Genomic DNA, 20,014 nt, shown 5'->3' with positions numbered 1-20,014 from the left:
TTTGTATTTCCCAATCCTGGCTTGGAGTCTCTGGAGTTCTTCCCCCTCAGCAGAGCCCTCGATGGCTTTTTATCAGGCCTACGTGCTTGTTATTCCATTAACTGCCTAGATAGGTTCATTCCCCTTAATTTAGCTCCTTACCGGTAGCTTGGGCCTAGACTCTCCTTAAAGAGGCCAGCAAGCCCGTGAAAGTGCCCTAACCAATTGGCTACTCTGGAGCGTCTCTGTGTCTTGTTTTAATCCATAATCCCTCCCTGGACCCAGGAAACCTTCCCAACAAAACCGATCTGTTTCGGTGAAAAGTTTCAGTTTTGACAAATTGGCATTTTCCAATTGAAAACGCATTTTGTTAAAAATTTCCCAGCTGGCTCCAGTTATCATCTCCCATTTAAAGACGGGTAAACCAAGCACAGAGATGATATCACTTCTGATCTTTCCTATCAGTTGCCCTCCAGTCAGCAACCAGACACTGAAGAGTCTAAATCTGAGGGGTCTTCTTTTGATTCGTGCCCCTGTGACACAGAGAAGTGAGGCAGGAGAGAATCAGTTTCTTTCTTTCTCCTTTCCAGTGATGAGAGTTAAAACCCAGCAGTCATGCCCACTCTTCAACGCTGCCTCATGTCCAATGAACCGTTCCACCCCCTCGTGTGTGGATGGCTGGATCGGATACCGAGGGAAATGTTACTATTTCTCAGAGGCTGAAGGGAACTGGAACAACAGCCAGAGCCACTGCTCTGCCCTCAGTGCCTCCCTGGCTGTGATTGGCACCCGGCAGGACCTGGTAAGGAAGAAACTGATTTGTTCTTTATGGCAATCTCAGTAGACTAGGATTGCAATGCTAGTGATTGACTCATTTCGGGGTTCCAGGTTTGGAATGCTGGTGACTGACTCGTTCCAGGTTTGGAATGCTAGTGGCTGACTCATTCCAGGGTTCTAGGTTTGGAATGCTTGTGACTGTCCCAGTCCGGGGTTCCGGGTTTAGAATGCTAGTGACTGACTCGTTCCAGGGTTCCAGCCCTGAAGCTCATAACAGCTTCTGGTCCCTGTAGTGGTAAAGAAGCCAAATAGCATGGAAATTTCAGCAGCTAGATTCAAAACTAGCAACTGTGTCATCATGGCTGAGTGTAAGTTGAAAGGCAGTTCCCATTATAATTCTATTGCTAAGATTTTCTAAAGTGATGGGTAATTTTTTGGGTGCCTAATACCAGATGACTTCAGGGGGCCTGATTTTGAGAAATTGCTGAGCTCCCGCCCTCTAAAAATCAGAGCCCTTTAAGGCTTCTCACGATGGGCACCCAAAAATTACTGGTTACGTTTGAAAATCTTGATCTCTCTGGGGCCTCAGTTCCCCCTCTGTAAAATGGGGTTAATAATCTTCACTGGTGTCTGTCTTGTCTGTGAGCTCTTGGGGCCGCAACTGTCTCTCTTTATAGGGACATAAGACAGGCAGGGTCACTGAGTCCAGTACCTGCTATTGCAGGCAACCCCATTTGTTAATGAACTTCTCAAAGTCCATCTTCAAACTAGTTAGGGTGTTTGCCCCCCTCCTTCTGCTATTGGTCAGCTGTTCCACAACCTCCCCCCTTGATGGGTAGCAACTTCTAATTTCCAGCCTGAATTTATTCATGGCCAGTTTGTCCCTATTTGTTCTTCTGCCAACATTCCCTTTGAGCGTCACTAGCTTTTTCTCCTTCTGGGGTGTTTTATCCCCTGACGTATTTATAGTGACCAGTCAGATCCTTCCTTAGCCCCGTAAACAAACCAGGCTCCTCTCCCATGTGCATGTGCAAATGATCTACACAGCCGCTTCCTTCCCTTGCTGGGCAGTAGCTAAACAGTGCAAGGGCTGCAGAGCAGAAAAAAGTATCTGCCACGAAGAGCTCTTAAGAGGAACTCCATCCCTGCATGGGAGTCATGGCCACTTATTCCCCACAAAAAGCATTTTGGCTTCCTGTTGCAAGTTGATCCCAAGGGGTTTATTTTTTTACTGAAAAGCTCTGTTATTATTTATTAGCATCTAGAGGCTACCGCAGAGATCATGGCCCCGTCGTGCAAGGCGCTGCACAGACACACAGCGAGAGACAATCTCTGCTGCAAAGATTTTATAATCCAAATAGCTCCTCAGGATCAACACTAATGACTAATTACTTTCGCAAAGCACCAAAGCACATCCATGGTGCATTGTAGAAATATATTAGAGCAGGTCACAAATTGTCAAATGGAACAGTTGGGAAATGCTGGGTCATCGAAATATTTTGCTAGAATTTGTCAATTTAGAGTTTTTGATGGAAAATTATCAGTTTGATGAGGCTGAAATGAAACATTCAGATTTTCCCAAAATGCAGTATTTCATTCCATGAAAAATTTCGAACTTTCAACTTTTTCTCCTGATTCAGGAGAAAACTAAAATTCAGAATTTCCCACCAGATGGAACTTCCATTTTTCCCTGCTCTAAAATGTAGACGTACATTCAGAATCGTCATCATAATCAAACATACAGTGTACTAAGGACCGTTGCACCAGTCTGAGTGCTTGTGGTAGCTGGCGTCGCACCAGGTGTTGTGTGGTGAAGTTCCTAGATCTTGTTCAGTCCTGCGAACCCACAGATCTCTGGGGTGGCCCCGGATGTGGCACCAGCTAGGGTCAGGAAACAGTCCCCTTTGCGTGTTGCTGGAGAGTTTGAGAGCATGGTGCGCTGGGTTACTTTTGTCCATCTGGTGACATGGCTGAAGAGCCTGCAACACCGCTTTTGAATAAAATGAGCGACTGAAGGAAGGTCGGATCTTTGCGACATTGTGACATTTCCCACAAAACCAAACCACGTTATGCTCAGGAATGGGCCTAGATAGAGTGATGGAACTATAGTCTTCTACAAGGGTCGGGTGGAATCATGCTGTGTGCAGTCACTGAAGGCCATTGTACATAATGAGCTTCCTCTTTGCTTCTTTATCACCGTAAGGACTTCGTGCTGCGATATAAAGGCACCACAGATCCATGGATTGGTCTCCGGAGGGGCTCCAATCATCACTGGAAATGGGCAAATGGCACCAAATTCAGCAACCTGTGAGTTTCTTTGTTAATCTGGAACGCTGAGTCAGGCTGGGCTGTGGTTAAAACTGGAACTCAGGAGGTCTGGTTTCCATGCCTGGCTTTGCCACGGGCTGTGTGAGAGATCGGGGCCTGCGTCATAGAATAATGCTTTGACCAAATCGCTGGGTGGCTGGCCCTTTAAGGGGACATGGGTCTCAGCCCTACCTGTGACGCAGTCAACTCTCCTGGGTGGGGGAAATGGAGGTCATGTGACCCAATCAGGCGATAAGGGTGAGGCTTTGGGTGAATCAGAGGCTGAGCTGCTGGAAAAAGCACTCAGCCAGCATCTGGTCCCTGGAAGGAGGTTCGTGAAACTCTGATCTAAAGGGAAGTGTGTGTGCAGGCTAGAGAGGCCGACCTGAACCACACTGTACCAGGTAGCAGCGCTGTGGAAACCCTGAACCTAGAGGGGTGGGCGAAAGGAGGCTGACTTTGGGAGCCGGACTATGTTCAATACATTAGACCCCAAGAAGAGGGTGATACGGTTTTAAAGACTTTTGTGCTGAGTGGCTGATTTCCAGGAACCTCGGAGGGAAACTGAGGCAGGGCCATGAGGGGTGCTTACAAGCCACATCTTGCTGTTCTTTCCAGATTTGAAGTCAGAGGAGATGCAAACTGCGCATTTCTGACGGAGACTGCTGTCAGCTCTTCAAGGTGCTACACCGTGAGAAGCTGGATCTGCAACAAACCGTATGCGTAATAGATGAAGGGAAAGTACGCGGACATGCAGGGGAGATGCCAGAAATGAAGGACTTAAATCACAGTTGGACTCTGAAAACCGAGAGCAAAAAACCTACATTTTAGGAGTACTGATTTATCATCCCTTGGTGTCTCCAGATCACATGGGCTCATTTTACAGATAAACAGATGCTACAGGGGTTTCCTCCCCTCCCTCACCCCCCCCCATTAGCTGCCAGCACCACAAGCTCGCCTCTGGGATCTGAGAGTCAAGCTGGGTTCTCGATTTTGTACAGCATCTCCAGTGATAAAAATTCTACAGGGCACAGCTGCTGCCCTTTGTGAACATCCATGTTGTTCTTCCATCCCTTTCTCAATCCCAAGTGTTCACAAATCAGGAGTCAAAACAGTCCTGAAAATCATGTGTGTGATTTAAAAAACATGAGACTTTATTAAAAAATAAAAAAAGGAGGTCCTTTTTATTTGACTTCTGGGTTTTGAGACTTCAGGGGGCCCTGTTTTCAAGTGTTATGTCACAGTCACAGGGGTTAGAGTAGTGGTGGGTAGCTGTGACCCGTCAGAGTAATCTGCTGGCGGGCCGTGAGACGTTTTGCTGATGTTGATCATCTGCAGGCACCTCCCCCTGCAGCTGCTAGTGGCTGCGGTTCTCTGTTCCTGGCCAATGGGAGCCCTGGGAAGCAGCGGTGCAGGGAGCGGTGCCTGCAGATGGTCAATGTCAACAAAATGTCTCATAGCTTGATGGGTGACATGCGGCCTGTGGGCTGCAGGTTGCCCTCCACTGGGCTAGAGACTTGCTGTTGTTTAATTCAAGCTGAGTTCATCCTATAATCACATGAGTCCAGGAGCTGGGGCTTTAAGAAACAGGCTATCACAGGGCATGACTGCCCCATCATGCCCCCTTCTGTAGAGCATGTCTCTGCAGGTGAACCCTGCCTTAGAGTCAGTTTCCACCTCTGAGGCAAGTCTTCTTGGCCTTCTGCACAGGGATCTGTGTTGGCGATTTCACTCCGTCTTGCAGTGAAGTCACTACACAAATTTAACCCCTTCCTGGGTAACAAAAGTTCAAGCCAACAAAAGGTTCTTCTTTTCCTTTTGGGCTCCTCTTTAGCCCACCTTCTTGGCTCAGTTTTCAGTCCCCTTTGGGCTACCTTTAGGTGCTTCCTTGTTCTGTTACAGAGCATTGACTTTCCCTGAGGTCCCTCTCAGTCTGCTACTCGCTGGAGCGTCCCCCCAGAAAATGCTGATTTGACAAAATTTAAAATGTTTTGCTGGAACAGATTAATTTCATCAAAATTTTCAATGAAACATTATAGAAGCACTTTGTTTTGACGTTTATAGTCTAAAAGACAAAGTGAAGCACTTTAAGAAGGCTCTCTTGATATTCCCCAAACAATTTTTTTTGTTTCACAGGAAATTTTTACTTTGCATTCCAATTCTGGACAAAAGGAAATTCTGAAATGTCAGGATGTCTCGCGGACTGCGAATGCCACAGTTTGGTTACTGTTACTCCAGGATGACTTAGGTGCTTTAGAAGATAGTTTCATAGACCCTTAGATTATCTAGTCTGATCTCCTACATAATACAAGCCATTAAGCTACTTGTGTTTGATTAAAGCATAACTTGTGTTTGGCCAACATACATCTTCCAGAAGGGCAGCCCATCAAGGCATCAAGAGATGGAGAATCCAACACTTCCTTTGGTCGTTGTTCCAATGGTTAATCACTCTCACTGTTAAGAAGGTCACAAAGGATCATCCCAGATCTCCTGAATCCCACCCCACAAGACCAGCCTCCCTCTAGAAGAAAGCCCCAAACAATTTCATCCACTTATATTTGGAAATATTTTTTCTCCTCCTTTTTCAAAACCACATGGTGATCAAGCCATGGGCTTAAAATGTACAACTCCAAGTCATAAAACTCATCACTGCCCATATACTAAAATACAAAGCTTTCATTTTTTCCAACCAGGGTTATAGCAGGATGGCTCCCATCTGACAAACCCACTTGAATTCGGTGTTGCAAGATTCAGAATTAATCCGATTCCTTCTGATCATCCCACAGTTGTTTCCTTCAGCAGAGCCAGTTACTGGGAACCTGCAAAAGATCTATGATTTAAAATGTGATTTATTACTATTGATATAAGAAGATTTCAGGAGCGTCACCTGTTTGTCACTCTGAAGTCTAAAATGTACGTGGAGTCAGTGTGAAGCGATAGAATCAGGGGTTTGTTTTGTTCAGAATATCGCCATGTTCAGTCACTAAATATCTTACAACTGATCGCATCAAGATTATGGCTCCAAATGTGGCTTGCAATTGGCGCTGGGTGAATAATGATTTTCCGGTTTGTTGGCAATTTAGTCCACACACAAAAAATTTGTTTCTTGCTGGACCGAAACCAAAACTTGTTGAGATTTTTGGCGACTCATAAAATAAAATTTTAAAAACGTCATTTGGGATCCAACTAAACATGTTCTGTTTCGATTTTGACCATTTTAAGACATTTTTTCAATTTTAAAAACATAAAGAGAATTTTTAAATGAAAAGTGATTTCAAACTGAAAAATTGATATTTTGTTTTCATAGATTCCACGGGCAGAAAGTACCATTGTAATCATTTAGTCTGACCTCCAGTATAACACAGGCCCGAGACCTGCCCCAAAATAATTCCTACCTAGAGCAGATTTTTTTAGGAAAGCATCCAATCTTCATTTAAAACTTGCCAGTGATGGAGAATCCACCAAGACCTTGGTGAATTGTTCCAATGGTTAATCACTCTCACTGTGAAAAATTTACACCTTATTTTCAGTCTGAAAGTGTCTAGGTTCAGCTTCAAACCACAGGATCATGTTATACCTCTCTCTTTTAGATTGAAGATCCGATTATTAAATATTTGTTCCCCATGTAGATATGTATAGACAGTAATCAAGTCACCCCTTAACCGTCTCTTTATTAAGCTAAATTAATTGAGCTCTTTGAGTCTAGCACTATAAGGCAGGTATTCAAATCATTTAATCATTCTCGTGGCTCTTCCCTGCACCCTCTCCAATTTATCAACATCCTGCTTGAATTGTGGCCACCAGAACGGGACACAGGATTCCAGCCACTGTTGCGCAGTGCCAAATCCAGAGGTAAAACAACCTCTCAACTCCTACTTGAGATTCCCCTGTTTATGCATCCCATCATCGCTTTAACTTTTTAGCCACAGTGTGACGCTCATATTCAGCTGATTATTCACCACAACCCCCAAATCTTTGTCAGAGTCCCTGCTTCCCAGGATAGAATCCCGCATCCTGTAAGTAGGGCCTGCGTTCTTTGTTCCTAGATGTATACATTTACATTTAGCCGTACTAAAACGCATATTGTTTGCTTGCACCCAGTTTAACAAGCGAACTAGATCGCTCTGAATCAGTGACCTCTCCTCTTCATTATTTACCATCTCCCAGTGTTTTGAAAATGTCTGCATAGAACGCTTTGATTGATGGATCAATCGATTGATTTTCTGAAATGAACAATTCAGTGGAGCCTACATGAATTTGCAGAACATTTCAGTGCCACTGAATCTCTATTTTTTTGGCAGAAAGTTTTTGCCTAGCTCTGTTGCATTCCTCCTGCATCCATGAAGGGGAAGTAGAGGCATAAGAAGGAACGAGTTTAGCAATTGCTAATTCTTGAGGATGAGGAAGACCTTTCACCAACAGAGATTGGGCCAGTAAAAGATATTACCTCACTCACCTTCTCTCTCTCACGTCCTGGGACAGACACAGCTACAACTTTTCTACCTCATGTAAACCAGTAACCACTTAGAAACACTCACAGACTTTGATCTAATGGGGCAGTGTTCACCCAGGTCCATTTCTTCTCTGGCGATTTAATGGTGAGTCCAATCCAAACAAGGTTTGTCCCTTGAGTAATGTTCTGTATGAACTCCTACAAAGTGTGAAACAGATGCATCAGGGTGAATATAATTCTCTGGTTTCTTGTGTTCTCCTCATGACCCATGGGAACCCCATCTTGTTGAGAGCCCCATGGGACTGGAAAGATGTAGTGGTGGAGCAGTGACTTTTACACAGCATCATATGCTGGAATCCACACCACTATAACTCTGACAAATCCCCATTGCTGAGCCCTCTTATAGAGGAAGGCACAAGGATAGGCCAGAAGGCCATACTCACTCCTGAGAGTGGAAGCAGGAGCATGTAGGGGGGAAGAGTCAGTGAAATTTTCCTATGGTTCTTGAGACCAACAGCCTGGAGCAAGACCACAACCTCTGTCCCTCCCACTTACCCTACAAGCCCCTTCCTCGGTAGGGCTGTCTGTACTGCCTGCAGTGGAGAGACACAGATTTAAACCAGCAGGGGATGAGGTGCATGGAATTTTCCATTGAGGATCTTTGGCGACATGGAACAGTCTAGCCCAGCTTGTTAAACCAAATATTCCACCTCTGAAATTCACCCTCATCCGCTGTGTTAGCAACATCCCCAGTAAACCATAAACAAAACCTCCCCAGGCAAAGTTAAACCCCCAACTTTGTTTCTTTACCATCTCCTCCCTGTCCTGGATCACCAGCATCTGAGACGTCCTCATTTCACAGTCTTTAAAGCTCTCGCTCCAGAACTTACTCTCTTTAGAGACCCAATAGCATTTGTCCTTGTGGGGCAGCCAGTCCCGGGGGCAGACTTTGCACCCGGAACCATCTGGAAAGAGACAGAAAAGCAGGGACTTTATCAGCGGAATTGAGGATTCTAGGGGGGAAGCTCAGGCTGGGAGAGCAGGGTTCTGCAGTTTGGGACTGAAGGGCATTGGCAGAGTTGGAGGAGGGGGAGAATGCAGGGCTGGGATAGCAGGTGGCTTCTGGTCAGGACCTAGCTAAAAACTGGAAAAATGTGAGTAAAGACTGAGAAATACCCTGAGTGACCACTAGATGTCTCAGCTGACCCACAAAACTGGCCCCAAGAATGTGTTATTACCCTTAACAGTAAGGCCGCACCAAACAGAAATGACGGGGGCTGGTGGAGGAAGATATAATTATGGGCCTATGTCGTATTTCTGCTGGACATGCCACCTTTCCACCTCTCCAGTCAGGGTAGGCACCAAATCTAGACGCAGCCAAACGTCAACAGAAGTATTCCAAGGAGTTGGTTTGAACTTTGAAGCTCCCAGTGGAAACCAGTTACTTTATGCTAGCAAAGTGTGTGCCACATCCCCCTCCAGTAGCTAGTCCACAGAAAGGAGAATAACTTTAACATAAAAACATAAGAATGGCCATATTGGATCAGACCAAAGATCCACCTAGCCCAGTCTCCTGTCTTCCGACAGTGGCCAATGCCAGGTGCCGCAGAGGAAATGAACAGAACAGGTTATCATCAAGTGATCCATCCCTTGTCGCTCATTCCCAGCTTCTGGAAAACAGAGGCTTGGGACACCATCCCTGCCCATCCTGGTTAATAGCCATTGATGGACTTATCCTCTATGAATTTATCTAGTTCTTTTTTGAACCCTGTTATAGTCTTGGCCTTCAAAACATCCTCTGACAAGGAGTTCCACAGGTTTACTGTACATTGTGTGAAGAAATACTTCCTTATGTTTGTTTGTTTTAAACCTGCTGCCTATTAATTTCATTGGGTGACCCCTGGTACACTTTTTTATCTACTTTCTCTACACCAGTCATGATTTTATAGACCTCAATCATATCTCCTCTTAGTCGTCTCTTTTCCAAGCTGAAAAGTCCCAGTCTTATTAATCTCTCCTCATACGGAATCTGTTCCATACTGATACTCATAATAATTTTTGTTGCCCTTTTGTGAACCTTTTCCAATTCCAATATATATTTTTTGAGATGGGGTGACCAGAACTGCACGCAATATTCAAGATGTGGGCGTACCATGGATTTATATAGAAGCAAGGTGATATTTTCTATCCTATTATCTATCCCTTTCTTAATTATTCCCAGCATTCTGTTTGCTTTTTTGACTGCCGCTGCACATTGAGTGGATGTTTTCAGAGAACTATCCATGACTCCAAGATCTCTTTCTTGAGTGGTAGCAGCTAATTTAGACCCCATCATTTTGTATGTATAGTTGGTATTATGTTTCCCAATGGGCATTACTTTGCATTTACCAACATTGAATTTCATCTGCCATTTTGTTGCCCAGTCACACAGTTCTGAGAGATCCTTATGTAGCTCTTTGCAGTCTGCCTGGGTCCTAACTATCTTTAGTAGTTTTGTACCATTTGCTAATTTTGCCTCCTCACTGTTTACCTTTTTTTCCAGATCATGAATGAATATGTTAAATAGGTCTGATCCTAACTTTCTACTACTGCCAGCTATTGGAGTTACTCCTTTAGCTCACCCAGTAGAAGTCTGTGCTATGGGACCTGGGGTTCAAACCCCACTGATGACCCTGATGTGCAGACATTTCTTCCCGGTGATGTGAAATGGGCATAGCAACCCAATGTCCGAAGGAGGTGAAGTTACCTGCAGCGCTGCCGGGTGCTGACTCACACAGACGCTGCCTCAAGTGAGACACCAGCTCCTCAAGGGATGCGTTCCCTGCTGCTCCAAGACAGCCTTCATGACCCTGGAAAACTTAACAGCATCCAGCAGAGCTGGGGTTAGGAAATTGCCTGACAGTGTCTGACTGTAATAAAGCATCAGACAATGTGGATCGGGCTCAGTTAGGCAGAAAGGCAGAGGGAAAAGACCAGACGTTAAATATTTTAGTGGGGGGGAATCTATGGTTCTCCTGCCTTGGATGATTGCTAGCTCCAGCCTACATTTCAAATTGAAACTGTCAAGGGCTAGTGTCCTGGGTTTTCCTTTTGGATATTTGGAGAGGATAAAGCTGGTGGGACAAAAAGAAAGGAAGGGTGGTTTGCGGCTCATATTCAGGCGACATTTCCAATGAAGTTGATGAGTGTTTGACAGAGGTAGGGTGGTTCTTGTGGTTAAGGTCATGGATGGAGCTGTGGCTTCAATTCCCAGTTCTGCCCCAGACTCAGTCTGTGACTGTGGGCAGGTCACTGCATCTTTGTGTGCCACCTGTGCCTCAGTTTACCACCTGTGATGTGGGAGTACAGAGCCTTCCGTTGTTTATCTTGTCTATCGAGATGGTGAATTGTTCGGGGCAGGGACTGTTTTTCTGCGTTTGTCTGTGCAGAGCCTGGGGCCCTGATCTCAGCTGGGGCAGGGACTGTCTCTCGCTAGGTGTCTGTGTAGCGCTCAGCACAACGGGGCCCTGATCTCAGCTGGGGCAGGGACTGTCTCACTGTGTGTCTGTGCAACGCCCAGTACAATTAATTGAGTTAGAGAAAAAATTGTAGTACATAGGCTTGGAAGTATTTTACTTTTATCGGTAAACTTTGACTTCACCAAATACACACAAACTAATGAAAAACTATTTATGGATAATAATCTAATTTTACTTGTATATTTTGACATGTGATACTAACAATTTCTGTGTGAACTGTTATAAAGCTTTAACTTTTAGAATCACAATGTCTGCTGTCATTAAATAATTATTGACTGATCCCACTGTTGTCCTGCCACCCTATAATTTCCCACAACTGTGAACATTTAAATAGATACAAATACGAAAAGCTTAATACCATAATTTTTCACAACTGTGAAATTTTAACTTGAGAAAAAAATTTTAAAATACTTAGAAATAAACATTGATATTATCCCTCAAAATTATAAAAATCAATTGAAATCTGCCAAATCTAGTTAGACTGTTACTTAGCGAAGGTGATAGCACTCTAGAAATCTATCTAAAACAGACTGCATTTGATAGATTTTAAAAAATGGTTGGGACCCCGGACACTTACCCCAGGTGCCTAGTGCAATCCCTGCTAACGTCAGAATGATACACCAGGCCCCCAAAGCTGCTAGAGCGATTCCGTAACAACGGGGACTCGGAGGAACCTCTGGAGGATGAAAGATTTAGTGAAACATCATCATTAGTTTATTCACTCCAGCAAAGGGCTCTGAATCGGAAAGACGCTAGGGCAGAAGCAAATGTTATCAGCCCTGAATCTTAGTTCCAAAATTCCCCCTGCAGCCAATCAGCGCGTTGCCAGAGGATGCCTGGGCTTGTGGTTAAAACACTGTGGATTGGAGTTTAATTCCTTGCTGGGCCAGGGCCACTGATTCCTTGTCTCACTCTGGGCAACTTCGCTCAATCTCAGATACTGCGGTGATGAGCGTGGGATTGGAATCGGGTAGAATCTCCTATGTCTCATTTCTCCCCATCTGGAGAGGGAAAAGAATCCTCTCTTTAGGCTGTAAATTCTTTAGGGGAGAGACTGTTTCTGGTTATATGTCCGAGCGCATAAAGGTCCTGATCATGGATGGCCTCTCTCGGCACTATTGTAAAACAAAGACACAATAAGAAGAAGAAGAAATACTATTGTCAGGTCCAGTGGCTGGTGGCGAGACTGTAATTTAAACTGATGTTTTAAACAATGGTCTGCAAAATTACTTCAGCGGGAAATACTGGAACTCTGCAAACCTAACCTGTCTGAGAAGTGGAAGCCCTCAGACCAGTATAATAACTGCACATCTAGCACCAGCAATACCAGAGTCCAGATTCAAGTACCAATTTTTCAGACTGGGCCTCTCTCTACTCCAGAGTATTGTCCACACAGCCAGTGACACTAAACTCCGTCATCACTAACAGCTGTATGTTATGTTAGTAATATAATTACACCAAGAGGTTCCGACTGAAATTGGGGCCCTAATTGTGCTGCACACTGTATACATTCTTGGTAAGAGACCATCTCTGCCCCAAAGAGCTTATAAAATAAATAGACAAGACAGACAAATGGTGGTAAAGGAAGAAGAGATGCCCAAGGTCTCAGAACCAGGATTAGAACCCAGATCGCCTACCCACTAGACCACACGGCCTCATACCCAGGGAAAATGCTTTCTGCTCATCCCCTCCTTGAAACCTCTGGCTTAAAAACCCCAATCTCAAAGGCGGTATGTCTCAAACTAACGATATTCTTTGTTAATACCTTGGCTCCCATCTGGAGACGGACTGGCTGAGTTTCCCTTCGTTGGTCGGAGGTTCAATACAGTGTAACCCTCGTCGTCCTCCATCCTCCCCAAATGCAACAGAACTTTATCGTCAAGCAAAAAGACCAAAATGAGGTCAAAAATGTGCCCACAAGAGTGAAACTGACCAGCAGCAGCCTTTACGCAAAGTCCTGGCAGCTTCTCGGGACTGTGAGACCACACAGGAAATTTAGATGCGTAAGTGGAAATATTTGGCCCCATTCTCAGGTCCAGCTGAGTGGCGCTCTGGTGATGGATGTACTCAGTGCTGCTGTTTTTCATTCAAAAACTTTTTTGAACAGAAAATGGCTTGTTTTTCCCTAGTTGCAAATCTTCATGGGAAATGTTCATTTCTTTGAAAACATTTGCAGTTATTTGACCAAAAAAAGTGTTTTTCTGCTTTTTTCCCTCCCCTTTCTCTCTCTTATTTTACCTTTTTACCCTTTTTGCCTCTGGAATAGGAGGGAAAAGAGAGGGGGAGAAAGCAGAGAAAGTGGGGATGGTACAAAAACTTTAACTTTTTTTTAAACTTTTTTTCTGGAAAAAATATTTTTAAAAAAATCTTCTGTGAAAAGCAGTTATTGTTTCCAAAAAGCTCTAGACCTTAGGTAGTGGGGCAAGAACAGCAACAGGCTACCTTCATACTTTGTGTCCTCAGAGCCTGCCTTCCCGAGTGGTTTGCACTGGGCCAGCTACAGGCATGCCTGAAATCAGGGCATTTCTCTAGTGCAGGAACCAGGGGTCACCCAATGGTATTAATAGGCATCAGGTTTAAAACAAACATACAAAAGGAAGTATTTCTTCACACAATGCACAGTTAACCTGTGGAACTCTTTGCCAGAGGATGTTGTGAAGGCCAAGACTATAACAGGGTTCAAAAAAGAACTAGATAAATTCATGGAAGATAGGTCCATCATTGGCTATTAGCCAGGATGGACAGGAATGGTGTCCCTAGCCTCTGTTTTCCAGAAGCTGGGAATGAGCGACAGGGGATGGATCACTTGATGATGACCTGTTCTGTTCATTCCGTCTGGGGCACTTGGCATTGGCCACTGTCGGAAGACAGGAAACTGGGCTAGGTGGACCTTTGGTCTGATCCAATATGGCCATTCTTATGTTCTGGTAAAGCCTCAAACCAGGCAATGAATGGGATCCAAGGAGCCATTATATCAGCTGGGAATCACCAGAATGCAGCAGCTCTGTGGCCACATCTCCACAGCCCCTCTATCATCCTCTGTGCCAAAGGGAATAGAGACATCTATGCCCACTCTGCCTATGGTATTTTATGAGTATCTCACAATCTCTATTGTATTTCTCTTCATAACACCCCTGTGATGTAGGATGATGCCGTTATCTCTATTTTACAGATTGGGAACGAAGACACAGAGAGGCTAAGTGACTCACCCAAGGTTACACAGGACACAGATGTTAGAGCAGGGATTTGAACACTGGTTGCTGAAGTTCTACACGAACAACTTCATTGCTAGCCCGTTCTTCCTCTATGCCAGCCACTGGCTCCCCCATGCCAAGGTATTCTCAGCTGCACGGTCAGGGCAACTTGATGGACCCTTTGCGCTGTTGCAGTGGCAAGAAGGGGCCAAATAGAGGGCTGAGAATCTGGCCCAGGTGATATAGTCCTATGGACATATGAATATGAGGCTGGAGATCTCAGCTCTTTCAGATGCAGGACGATTATAAGGCTGATTTTAAAAAAATAAACGTAACCCCAGCCTCATCAGTGAAAAGGCACAGGTGAAAAATAGCCAAAGCCTGCAATCTGTTTCCACAGCACCTGTTTATTTCACTAAGTCACTGCATTGGTTAAATCAGGGCAGTTCCTCCTTGAGAGCGATTGACTCAGGCTCTTTGGAAACTCAGACAGGTATCCCTGCATCGGTTACACTGGAGGCACTTCCCCCATTCAGAGCGATTAGCAGAGGCTTTTTTGAAGACTAAGGCAGTGTTAAACTTGGTGCAGATCCCCCTCCTTTCAGACCAATTGTCTCAGGCTCTCTGCAGGTTCAGGCAGACATGGCAGCATTGGTTACACATGGGGCAGTTCCTCTCAGAGCAATTATCTCAGGCTTTTGTGGACATCACTCAGGTCAACTTTTCAAGCTTTTCTTCCCAACCGTGTGAGTTAGAGATCTACTTTTTTTTTTAAATGAAGGCTGAGATTCTGCTGTAATCACATGACTCCGGAAACTGGAGCCTTAAACTTGGGCCTGTAGTTTCTAGGTCTTAATAATCCCCGTGGGTCCTCCAGTTATCTCTCACATCTCCTCCGATGAAGCCCTCCCACCCCTTGTTCTCACTCATTGTCCCATTCTGAGGCCCTATGTAGATTTCTCTCTCACAACAACTTCCTTGGCCTTTACCACAATGGTTCTATTTATCAAGAGTATGCAGAGTGCAGGGGGCCCTTTGCAAAGTCTTTCTGAAACCAGAGCACTTTTTTGACACTTTTTGCAAGGAGGCAGAACCACAGTGGCTTGAGATCACACAGGAAAAGAAACAATGAACTCAATTGCTGGTCAGGGCAGCATTTCATTTTCTCTGCGGCTTCTGCAGTGCAGATTTTCCATCAGACAAACAGGCCTAAAGACAGAAAATTCAGAGCTGCTCTAAAAATAAATCCCTCCTGCTTAAAACAAAATCTGCCAGTTCACATGCATCTGGAGGCGTGAGGGGACCATGGGTTTCAGCAATACGTGGGACTAGAGATTCTGTTCTATTCCATATAGGCTCTTATACCATGCTCATCATGATAGCATCTGAGCACCTTCCAGTCATGCATTAAGCAACATGACTAACTTCCGTCACACATTTGTTCTCTCAACCTATCCCCAGGGGGAAAACTGGGTGCACTGGGGTCATGTATTTAATTTAGAGAAGGCTGCTCAAAGTGCTCCTTGCCCTTAGAGCAGAAGGTGGGGCGGTTTGGGAAGATCCTTTGTTCCTGGGAGAATTCACAGCAGTCTGGAGACAATTCTGTCTCCTGAATGAATGAGCTTTCCCCTTATTTTAGAGTCTGATTGGGCCGGAAGACCAGAGTTATGCCCCAGGGTTTTCACCCTAGAGGTGTAGACCCATTTGGAGATCCTGGGCCCAGGCCGCGGAGCACCTTGAAGATCAGGACCAGAAACAGCTTTGGCTTCCTGGAAGACTGAATCGAGCTTTATCGGTGAGGCACAGAGGAGTCTGAGCTTTAGGCTTTAAGATGTGTTTGTGAATGAATTGAATGCTCCTGGAATAGGAGGGCCTCCTGGATCTGGCATAGTCTGCTGCTGTCCTGGGGTGTTCCAGAGAATGATTTAATAGATTTGTAGATTTCAAGGCCCAGAGGGAACCTTTATGACCTCCTGGATCATAGACACCGAATCCGTGGGTGCTTCGGGGCTGGAGCACCCATGGGAAAAAATAGTGGGTGCTCAGCACTCATCGGCAGCCCTGCAGGTCAGGGCCTCCCCAGTGCCTCCGCCTGCTGATGATCAGCTGTTCCATGGTGTGCAGGAAGTGCTCGGTGGAGGGGGCAGAAGAGGGCAGGAAAGGTGGGGCGGGGCAGGAAGAAGCAGGGTGGAGGTGAGGTTTGGGGGAGAGGGTGCAGTAGGGGGCTTGGCCTGGGGTGGAGCGGGGGTTGAGCACCCCCCAGAAAATCACAAAGTCGGCGCCTTTGTCCCAGATATTATTAATTATCTATTGTCCCGTAGCACCTAGGAGCCCTAGTCATGAATCAGGACCCGCATCATGCAATGGCACATTATTAGGTCTATTATGGTAGCCTCTAGAAGCCCCAGTCATGGATCACACCCCCGTTGTGTTGGATACTGTACATTAGGTGTGTTATGGTAGCACTGTCACAAACAGATAGTTAAGGGTTAATAGAACAGGAGTACTTCATGTCTTTTTTGCCTGGAAAGGGTTGACAAGATCAGTGAGCCTGGCTGTCACCTGATCAGAGCACCAATCAGGGGACAGGATACTTTCAAATCTTGAGGAAGGGAGGTTTTTGTGTGTGCTGTTAGTGTTTGGTTGTTGTTCTCTCTGGGTTCTGAGAGTGACCAGACGTGCAACCAGGTTTCCCTTCAATCTCTCTGATACAGGCTCTTATGCGCTCAGAATAGTAAGTACTAGGTAGATAAAGCGAGTTAGGCTTATGTTTGTTTTCTTTATTTGCAAATGTGTATTTGGCTGGAAGGAGTTCAAATGTGTATTTGGCTGAAAGGATTTTAATTTGCACTTGTATACTTAGGCTGGGAGGGTATTCCCAGTGTCTATAGCTGAAAGACCCTGTAACATATTCCATCTTAAATTCACAAAGATAATTTTTACTGTTTTTTTCTTTCTTTAATTAAAAGCTTTTCTTGTTTAAGAACCTTATTGTTTTTTTTATTCTGGTGAGACCCCAGGGGACGGGGTCTGGATCCACCAGGGAATTGGTGGGGGAAAGGAGGGAAGGGGGAGAGAAAGGTTATTTTCTCTCTGTGTTAGGATTACTTTCTCTCTCAGGGAGAGTCTGGGAGGGGGAGAGAGAAGGAGGAGGGGGAAGGTGAATTTTCCTCTCTGTTTTAAGATTCAAGGAGTTTGAATCACAGTGATCTTCCAGGGTAACCCAGGGAGGGGAAGCCTGGGAGAGGCAATGGTGAGGGAAAGGGTTTACTTTCCTTGTGTTAAGATCCAGAGGGTCTGGGTCTTGGGGGTCCCCGGGCCAGGTTTTGGGGGGACCAGAGTGTACCAGGCACTGGAATTCCTGGCTGGTGGCAGCGCTACAAGTACTAAGCTGGTAATTGAGCTTAGAGGAATTCATGCTGGTACCCCATCTTTTGGACGCTAAGGTTCAGAGTGGGGAATTATACCATGACAAGCACCTAGGAGCCCCAGAGTGTTTTCTACACTGCAAAAAAAGACCCATGGCTGTAAGTCTCAGAGCCCTGCTTCACGGTGCTCCAATCCTGGGGCTAAAAATAGCAGTGTGTATGTTTGGGCTCAGGCTGTGACAACCAGGGGTCTCAGAGCCCAAATTCTTTCCTGATCCCAAAGGCTTGCACGGCTATTTTTAGCCAGTAATGCATGCATGAGTCAGTTGATCTGGGCTCTGTGACTCACTGGCGCTGCTCTTTTTTGTTTGCTGTGTACACATCCCCCCAGTCATGGAAGAGGGCCAGTTGTGTTAGGCGCTGCACAAACACAGATCAAAAGATGGTCCCTGCCCCAAAGAGTATAAGACAAACGACAACTGAGGGATACAGACAGACAGACAGGAGCACGAGGAAACAATGCGACACTATTGGTCAGCATGACAGGCAGGTGTCCGAGCGCACCAGCAGTATTCTCGCATCAAGCTCATAACTTTTGTGGGAACTAGCAGGCACTGAGAGGGGGAGACTTAAAAAACAATAACGTTTAGGTCTGTTTATTTGCCTTCTGGTGTTGGAACTTTTAGGGGTTTCATCTTCAAGCTTTTCTGTTCAATCATAAGGGCCAGAAAATTACTTTCTTTTTTCAAATGAGAGTTGAGATTTTTGAGGAGTAATATGACTCCAGGAGTTGGGGTTTTAAGAAACACACCAAATATTGCACAATTAATTCATGAACTGGCAACGCTGAGTATCTAAAATGTTATAGATTCATAGATTAGCAGGCCAGAGTGGGCTACCAGGATCATCTAGTCTGATGTCCTGCATCTCTCAGGCTGCAGGACCTAATTCCTGTTTGACTAGAGCATTTTAGAAAAACATCCAGTCTTGATTTAAAAATCGCCAGTGATGGACTGCAGTCAGAAGAGTCACCCTGGTATGTGAAGAGCATCTAGCACAGAATCTGCCAGTCTTCTCCGGTTCCTGCTAATGGTCAGAATTCTGTGTGGACGGGGCTAACTTGTTGGCAAGTACAGTCCATCCGTGCCCAGCACAACCTCAGTCCGGTGGACTAGGGGTCAGCATGAAAAAGGGTGAAGCGTTTCTGGGTGATCAGCAGAATTGTCACTACGGCCACAGCTTGATTTGACTGAGATGCTGGTTCTGTCCTGCTACATCAGGTCGTGAAGTGGATTTGCTCATTACCCGAGCTTTTCCTTTACTTTGCCTTTTGGTGCACATTGTGATGAACGTAGGCTTCACTGCACCGGCCAGGAGACAAACTCCCCATAGAAACAGGCCATCGGTTTAGCGATACAGGGCATTATTATCTGCCTAACACCTGTGTGTAGAAGCCCCTGCTGAGATCAGGGCCCTTTGGTTTAGAAAAGCCTTTTCAATCAGTGACCCCAAGTGTCCACACAGCGGCGCCAGGACCTCAGAAACCCTACCTTAGCCATGCCCCTGGTAGGCCCCCAACTAGATCCTCTTTTGGCTTGAAAGAGACAATTGGTTCCCATAATGCAGCAGGAGGCGGATTTAAATCGGAAAACTTCTTGGAAGGCAGCCCAGAAATGTAACCCTTTGCGTGCTGACATGACGGAGCAGCAGTGCAGTTGCCCATTCATTATTATTTATATTATGATGTTGCAGCTAGGGCTGGGGCCCCATTGGGCAAGGGTTTGTATAGCTGGACCCGAAGAGTTTACAGACTAAGACCCCTAACATCCGTGATTGCCGAACCATGATTTCAAGAGGCCTGCTAGCTGGTGTTAATCAGCCATTGCTCCATAGTAATCCATGGGGCCAGATCTCTAGCTAGTGTAAACGGCATAATTGTTTGGAGGACTGGGGCATAGATTAGGGTGACCAGATAGCAAGTGTGAAAACTCGGGACGGGGATGGGGGTTAATAGGCACTTTTATAAGACAAAGCCCCAGATATCAGGACTGTCCCTATAAAAGCAGGTCCTCTGGACACCCTGGCACAGACAGACAAAGGCAGGATTATTTCCTAGCAGGGAGGGGGAAGACCTGGGCCATGCAGCGCTTAAGTTACTTTGCCCAAGGTCACCCAGGGAGTTGCTGGCACAGGTGGTATTTGAACCCAGGTCCCCAGGCCAGTGCCCTCACTGCAAGGCCGCCCTTCCCGACCCCAGTTTGAAATGGGGCCCCTAAGAGGAATGGTAAATAGAGAACGTGGGATGCGGAAAGGAAGGAGATGGATGTTATCTCTATGGCTCCCTGCAGCCTGGTCCCAGCATCTTCAGTGCTTCTCCGGCTGGGTGTCGCTGGGTCAGACTCACGGTGCCAATTCCAG

The 20,014-nt window shown here is 45.7% G+C and overlaps 2 protein-coding genes across 2 annotated transcripts; one reads left to right on the top strand and one right to left on the bottom strand.

Moving 5' to 3' along the window:
• The first annotated feature begins 585 nt into the window (after nt 1-585).
• Nucleotides 586-3,969, top strand: LOC127032347 (C-type lectin domain family 2 member H-like). Its single transcript, XM_050919563.1, has 3 exons — nt 586-781; nt 2,960-3,063; nt 3,682-3,969. The coding sequence occupies exons 1-3, from the start codon at nt 626-628 to the stop codon at nt 3,788-3,790; spliced, it is 369 nt and encodes a 122-aa protein (XP_050775520.1). The 5' UTR covers nt 586-625; the 3' UTR covers nt 3,791-3,969.
• Nucleotides 3,970-7,566: 3,597 nt separating this feature from the next.
• LOC127032336 (killer cell lectin-like receptor subfamily F member 1) lies at nt 7,567-12,903 on the bottom strand. The gene is made up of 5 exons (XM_050919552.1): nt 12,800-12,903; nt 11,612-11,710; nt 10,263-10,373; nt 8,327-8,481; nt 7,567-7,714 (listed from the first exon to the last, which is right to left on the bottom strand). Exons 1-5 carry the CDS (start codon nt 12,882-12,884, stop codon nt 7,598-7,600), a joined length of 567 nt encoding a protein of 188 aa, XP_050775509.1. The 5' UTR covers nt 12,885-12,903; the 3' UTR covers nt 7,567-7,597.
• Nucleotides 12,904-20,014: the final 7,111 nt, after the last annotated feature.

This window comes from Gopherus flavomarginatus, chromosome 12, assembly GCF_025201925.1.
Source record: "Gopherus flavomarginatus isolate rGopFla2 chromosome 12, rGopFla2.mat.asm, whole genome shotgun sequence".
Lineage (NCBI taxonomy): Eukaryota > Metazoa > Chordata > Testudines > Testudinidae > Gopherus > Gopherus flavomarginatus.
This window is presented reverse-complemented; position numbering and strand designations above follow the sequence as displayed.

Bases quoted from the DNA above. Each gene is read 5' to 3' on its own strand.
- LOC127032336 (XM_050919552.1), bottom strand. From the start codon at position 12,884: ATGGAGGACGACGAGGGTTACACTGTATTGAACCTCCGACCAACGAAG. The intron at 11,711-12,799 runs GTATTAACAAAG...TTCATCCTCCAG, and splicing joins GTCTCCAGATGGGAGCCAAG to AGGTTCCTCCGAGTCCCCGT. The intron at 10,374-11,611 runs GTAAGTGTCCGG...GATGCTGTTAAG, and splicing joins GATTGCACTAGGCACCTGGG to TTTTCCAGGGTCATGAAGGC.
- LOC127032347 (XM_050919563.1), top strand. From the start codon at position 626: ATGAACCGTTCCACCCCCTCGTGTGTGGATGGCTGGATCGGATACCGA. The intron at 782-2,959 runs GTAAGGAAGAAA...TATCACCGTAAG, and splicing joins TTGGCACCCGGCAGGACCTG to GACTTCGTGCTGCGATATAA. The intron at 3,064-3,681 runs GTGAGTTTCTTT...TGTTCTTTCCAG, and splicing joins GGCACCAAATTCAGCAACCT to ATTTGAAGTCAGAGGAGATG.